General features: G+C 38.9%; 1 protein-coding gene across 1 annotated transcript in view; it reads left to right on the top strand.

Moving 5' to 3' along the window:
• Positions 1 to 125, top strand: part of LOC147817955 (uncharacterized) — a 1,066-nt gene extending 941 nt beyond the window's left edge. Inside the window, exon 2 of the mRNA XM_087179289.1 lies at positions 110 to 125. Coding sequence (XP_087035415.1) covers positions 110 to 125 — 16 coding nt within the window. The remainder of the gene's footprint in view (positions 1 to 109) is intronic.
• The last annotated feature ends 412 nt before the right edge of the window (positions 126 to 537 follow it).

The raw sequence follows: 537 nt of genomic DNA, 5'->3' as shown, positions 1-537 counted from the left end.
AATGGACTTTAAAGGAACAGTTCAACATCTTATTCACTTTCTATCAGACAGTTAGGTGTTCAGGTTGATATCACTCATGTCTGTATTATAACTATTATCCTACTGCCAGGAGCTGGTTAGCTTAGTTTGGCATAAAGACTAGAAACAGCTCGTGATTACATTATGGGCTCCATTTTAAAAATCTAAGTGCAAGTGCATTTAGGGTGTGTCCTCTTTTGGTAGTTTAATGGCAGAAAAAAAATGGTGATGACTGATTCAGATCAGTTAAGTAGATGACTTCTGTGATGTCAGTGATGTTAAGCTGCAGACTGTTTCCACACAACTTACAAGACATGGATTTACACACAAATACGTTTTCATACAGTTTTAGCCAGATTTTTAATGATGTAATTTTGTTTGGACTCAGTCAACACTTGTGTGTTGTATGTTTGTAAGCTGTTTGTGTATGAATGACTACGGACCGTTGGCCCTCACATCACACATCATGAAGACCCTGGAGTGGCTGCTTCTCCACCTTCTGAGGCCACAGGTTGAACA

This window comes from Seriola lalandi, unplaced genomic scaffold (genome assembly GCF_002814215.2).
Source record: "Seriola lalandi dorsalis isolate HSWRI2012SDOR001 ecotype SW California unplaced genomic scaffold, Sedor1 jcf7180002054816, whole genome shotgun sequence".
In the NCBI taxonomy this organism is placed as follows: Eukaryota; Metazoa; Chordata; class Actinopteri; order Carangiformes; family Carangidae; genus Seriola; species Seriola lalandi.
The sequence above is the reverse complement of the archived record's forward strand: the minus strand, read 5'-3'. Positions and strand labels throughout refer to the sequence as shown.